Source organism: Pyxicephalus adspersus, chromosome 10 (assembly GCF_032062135.1).
Source record: "Pyxicephalus adspersus chromosome 10, UCB_Pads_2.0, whole genome shotgun sequence".
Classification (NCBI taxonomy): domain Eukaryota; kingdom Metazoa; phylum Chordata; class Amphibia; order Anura; family Pyxicephalidae; genus Pyxicephalus; species Pyxicephalus adspersus.
The window spans coordinates 8,202-13,392 of NC_092867.1; the positions used below are offsets into that span (position 1 = coordinate 8,202).

Here is a 5,191-nt window from a genome sequence, read left to right on the forward strand (position 1 = left end):
AAAAAAAAAAAAAGCCTTTGATTCCTCACAATTTTATGCAAACTTTTTGTTTAACCCAGTGAATTATAGCTGACAGTCTGCAGTTCAACTGCATCTGAGTTGTTTCATTTAAAATTAATTGTGGTAATGTACAGAACCAAAGTTAGAAAAAAGTTGTCTGTCCAAATATTTATAGACCTAACTGTATATACTATCACCTTCTTCCTGACTCACCCAGATGTTCTTTCCCATAGGGTGTGCCATACACCCAACTTTTGTTAGAAAATAGGAGACCAAGGCAACCTAAAACATCTTCTCTGGAAATCCCTTAACTGTTTATGTGATGCAATGTCTCTTTTGCGCATGATCCTATTAAATGTGTTTTTTTTTTGGTATTTTGATATATTCATCCTGAATTCTTCCCTTCTTGCTGTTTTCTGTTGATCACTCTTAGTGGCTCATTGACAGAAAATGGGTCTCTTCTAACATTCTAACAGCTTCCTAACCAAGATGCCCTCTCTACTCTCATTAGAAAAAAATGCTTTATCATGATAAAGACTGTTTCACCACATTTCTAAAAATCTAATTCTGTTAGAAAAGATCGATGGTGCTCTGGATAGTATGCAGCTCTCCTGCCCCTTAGAAAAACCTGTGCAGTGTTATGTTTATGTAAACATTTTTTAATAAACATCTGAATAATAAAAATGGACTATATGACATAGATGAGTATGTACATCATCCTGTATCCTATACCTGCAGCAATGGGATGCAAACTGACCATGTCAACACAAATCTGCTTCTGTGCTTGGTGTGCTTAGAATTACATAAAAAAAATTAAAGCAATATTAAGATCACCAAACATGAGAAAAAGAATAAAAAAGTGAGACTAGATTGTATCAACTGGTAGGACTTGTAAATCTGTATTTAAGATATGGTTATGATGTACATTAATGCAGGTCTACCCTAAGCACCAAGCTGAAGTGTTTAGAATATACAATGGGTATGAAAACAAAACAAATTTTGTTCCCCGCTGTGTCACTGCGATGGATCACCTGAAAGAATCACGCCCTATTCTTTTTTTTCCACTGCACACCAAGCTAAAAGAATTGGCTTTTGTGATCAACTGTAATAGTTTTGATTCTTTCAGCATAAAAACAGCAATTACTGAAGCATTCCAGTGCCTGGAAGAAAAAATGATAGCAAACAATCAACTATGGATGACATGACACCCCTCAAATAAGGATAAAATTGTGAAAAAGCATAAGTAAGGAAATGGATACCAACAAACATCAATTCAGCTTCCATGAAGCACTGTAAAGTCTATAACTAAGTGGAAAGTGTTAGATACTTCTAGAACCCTCCCCAGATCAGCTGGTTCTCCAAAAGGCATGGAAGAGTGAGGAGGAAACTCATGAACAACCAAGAGGCCTATAGGATTACGTTAATTTATTCCAAAGAGTGGTCATTGTGTGCATGTGACAAAGTCTACATTAGCTCTAGAGGTTTGCCAAAACGCATCATGAAGAGACCAAATGGAAGGCGTTATGGTGGGATAGGACTAAAAAGGCGATATGGTGGGACAGGACTAAAATTGACATATTTGTCCAACAGTGCATCTGTCAAAAAGCAAATATGTCTCACCATCTAAAGGACACCATAGCTACAGTACAGTATTTAGGTGGTAGCATCCCATTGTGGGGGTGTTTCTCTACAGCAGGAACTGGAGCACTGGACAGGATAAAAGGAAAAATAGATGGATACTAAAAATACTCTGTCGTAATCATATGACAGATTGCACTTCCACCAATCAATCTGACCTTGAACACTTTTGTATAGGCAACTATTGCATTCTATACATTATCAAAGTTGGCTGAGACGTACGTATACTGACTGACTCAATGTCTCAATTAAAGAAAAAGGTGATTACAGAGACTTTTATTGGCAAACACATTTGAAGAAGCTTTAAAAAATGTACAAAGAGCACAGCACAAAAAGACAAGAGACTAAAGTCTCAAATCCTTATGTATATCTATATCTATATATATATCTATATATCTGGCAACCAGCCATATTGTACCTTTACAATACTTTACTAAGGTTTATGGATTAATATATTAAAATTCTTACTCTCTGACCACCACTAAAGTGATATTTTTACCTCATTTATTACAAAAAGTAACATAGATTTTAATTAGTTACCTGGTTAAAGTGGACCTTTAACTGCACTATTACATAAACTGCCATTTCTGACCAAGCTATAAAAACATTTGTTTTGATACCCTGCCTTTAATGTTTTCCTAATTATGATCCAGAGTGAATTACCATTTAGCTAACTGCCACTCAGATTCATGCTTGTTTCAAGTGTGTGACAAACTACTAAAACTAAAAGATCAGATGTACATCCAGGCAAATAACATAATGTAAGTGTTTAGGAATGGTAGGGCAGTGCAAACAGAGCTGTTACCCATAACAACCAGATTTTACTTTTCATGACCATACAAATTACTGCTACCAGTTACCATACACTACATAGGAGTTGTAGTCACAGAATGTTGATCAGTCATTCAATCCTAGATTTATTTTTTAGGTTTAGCACAAGACTTTTCAGTAAAGGCTCAATCATACAATCTGTGTAGGAGAAATCCATGAAAATAGGTAGGGTTACACCTTCAGGCTGACGTTGGTGACCTCTGTAGGCCATTCTCTAGGCGGTATCCCAACAAAAGCTGGTTAATTAGAGTTTTGTCATTGTCCTTCTTTTGAACAGGTAAAGGTGGAAATGGATTTCCCTTGTATTCTATTACAGCCATTTTTGCACGGTCCAGGTTTTCTCGGTTTGGGATGTGGTACATATTAGTGTAACTGCCACTGTTCAGGCTGAAGCGAGGAACCAAAACCTTGAAGAGTTTATGAATGAGATCTTTTTCCTGAAGAAGAAAAAAAAATTAAACACATGCAAACAGGCTTAGTCTGGTCTGTCTTCAAAACATAGATGGGAAAAAGTTTGCCGAACTTACTACGCATGTGCGAAATCGGCAATGGCCGAGATCAAGGCATGCGCAGAAGCAGCCAAGAGCCTACCGGGATGCATGACGTAGGTTAAACGGGAGGCTTTGCAGGGAGGTACTGCACCCTTTTTTTTTTATTTATTTTTTAACAAAAAAAAAAAGGGTGTTGCACTTCAAAAAAATAAATAAAATTTTTACTTTAAATAAAAGGGTTGTGTACCTAAACATTTTGAGTTTAGGTCCACTTTAAACAAGGGAACACAGACATATGACAGGTGAAAGATTGGTGATGATTTGTTTTACATATTATCTACTGCTGAAGTCTCTATAATGTAGGGTTAGGGTAAGTATTCTGAACCCTTAATGTGAAAGCATAGATGGAAAACCATGTCTTCCTGATTGAGTCAATAGACAAAAAACAAGATAATTAACTTACAGCATCCAACCAAAATATTTGTTCTGAGCAGAGTGGCACTTTATTTAAATACAAACAAAAGTACTACTACTACAAAAGTAAGGAGATGATTTACTGTCAACCAGAAGTCTGCTATCTTCATTGCTTTCTCATTAGTGTCTCCACGTTTTCCATATTCAATAATCTGAAAGACAAAACAATTTTTTAAGGATAAAGTTGTTTTTGCAAAAGAACATTTACAAATCATCAGCACTGTACATTCAAATTATAGAGGGTTTCTGTTTATGCAAATTTAAAAATGCACTTCTCCCTTTAAATTGCATGTGTTGGATATACATCCTTAACCTATTAAAAAGGAGAAGAGTTCCATTTATGTAGGCACACTCCCCCCTTATTCACTTCTAGATGGCAATAAAACCAATAAGAAAATCTTTACAAGTATTGCTTGAGCTGTAAGTCTGTAGGTAACAAAAGCAACTTATTCACACTGCCAGTGAGGCTGTGGTGCATTTACTGTTCCTTATTCCAAGAAACACTGACACATGGGGAGATGCCCCATGCTGCAGCCCTATAGGGAATGAATATGGGCTGCAGTGATCAGAACTACACTGCCAGCTGTCAAATGTGCAGATGCTGGTTCTTCCTAAATAAGCGCTGCCCTGCAAGTCCTCAAGCAGCAAGGTGCCAGCCACAGGTAGTAAAGCGGCAAGTGTGAACCCACCCCAAGACTGCACCACAATCTTTGTAGCAATGAAAGGAAGTACAGGGTTACTCAATCACTGAAGGGGGGTGGGGAGGATAAAAGGGTTATAGGTAATCACAGTAACTTTATCCTTTACAAAATGTTGCCAGAGAGCATGCACAGTTCTAAAATTCTACAATATGGCAATGAGTAAAACCCTTGGACAGGATGTCCTTCACTCTGAAAAAAGGAAACATTTCAGGAACTGATTCTGTAGCAGTAATGCATGTGCATGCAAAGCCAGCCACCTCATGGAGTGCATAGTAGTTAACAGCACCACCCATTATACATTACTGTCACCTCCTATACATGTCCTCCCATCATTATACATTAATGTTACCTCCTATACATGACCTCCCATCATTATACATTACTGTCACCTCCTATACATGACCTCCCATCATTATACATTACTGTCACCTCCTATACATGACCTCCCAGCATTATAGAGCACAGACATCCCCGGTATTAGGCTATATAGAAGTCTGTGCGGTATTTAAACTTCTGACACGTTCTCTATCTATATAATCGGTGATCCCTGTGTTGTCACCAGCAGAGGGCGGCCTGGGATTTTCACCTTCTCAGCATAAAATCTCAGTTCATCTGCCCGGGCCCACGTGGTCTCGATTCTCTCATGTCTGACTAGAGCTGTGAGGAGATTTCGCAGCATATCAAGGCGGGAGCGGGGCCCCAACCCCATCCGCCGAGCCACCCGGCCATGAGCTACTAGGAGTACCGGGAACAACCTCATGACAACCTTCCCAAAGCAGTCGCTGATTGCTTCCTGTCCAGTAGATGGTCCTGGAAGTGACGTTAGTAAAAAAAAAACCGGAAGTGGGCGGGGCTCTGGGATTAATCTCCGGTTCCCTCTAGTTTACGGTCTGCATGCAGTGCAGTGATTATTTCATTGTTTTGGGATTGGTGAGGCGCACTGGTTTCTTTACAGGGTGATATGTTTGTACGTGAAGGGGGCATACAGGTCATGGGGGTATATGGGAGGGATCACGTGATGGGGTGCTATTATTTCACGTTAATATTGGGGTGCAG

The 5,191-nt window shown here is 38.7% G+C and overlaps 1 protein-coding gene across 1 annotated transcript; it reads right to left on the minus strand.

Moving 5' to 3' along the window:
* Positions 1-2,529: 2,529 nt before the first annotated feature.
* MRPL17 (mitochondrial ribosomal protein L17) lies at positions 2,530-4,950 on the minus strand. The gene is made up of 3 exons (XM_072424024.1): positions 4,722-4,950; positions 3,518-3,586; positions 2,530-2,906 (listed from the first exon to the last, which is right to left on the minus strand). Exons 1-3 carry the CDS (start codon positions 4,893-4,895, stop codon positions 2,649-2,651), a joined length of 501 nt encoding a protein of 166 aa, XP_072280125.1. The 5' UTR covers positions 4,896-4,950; the 3' UTR covers positions 2,530-2,648.
* Positions 4,951-5,191: the final 241 nt, after the last annotated feature.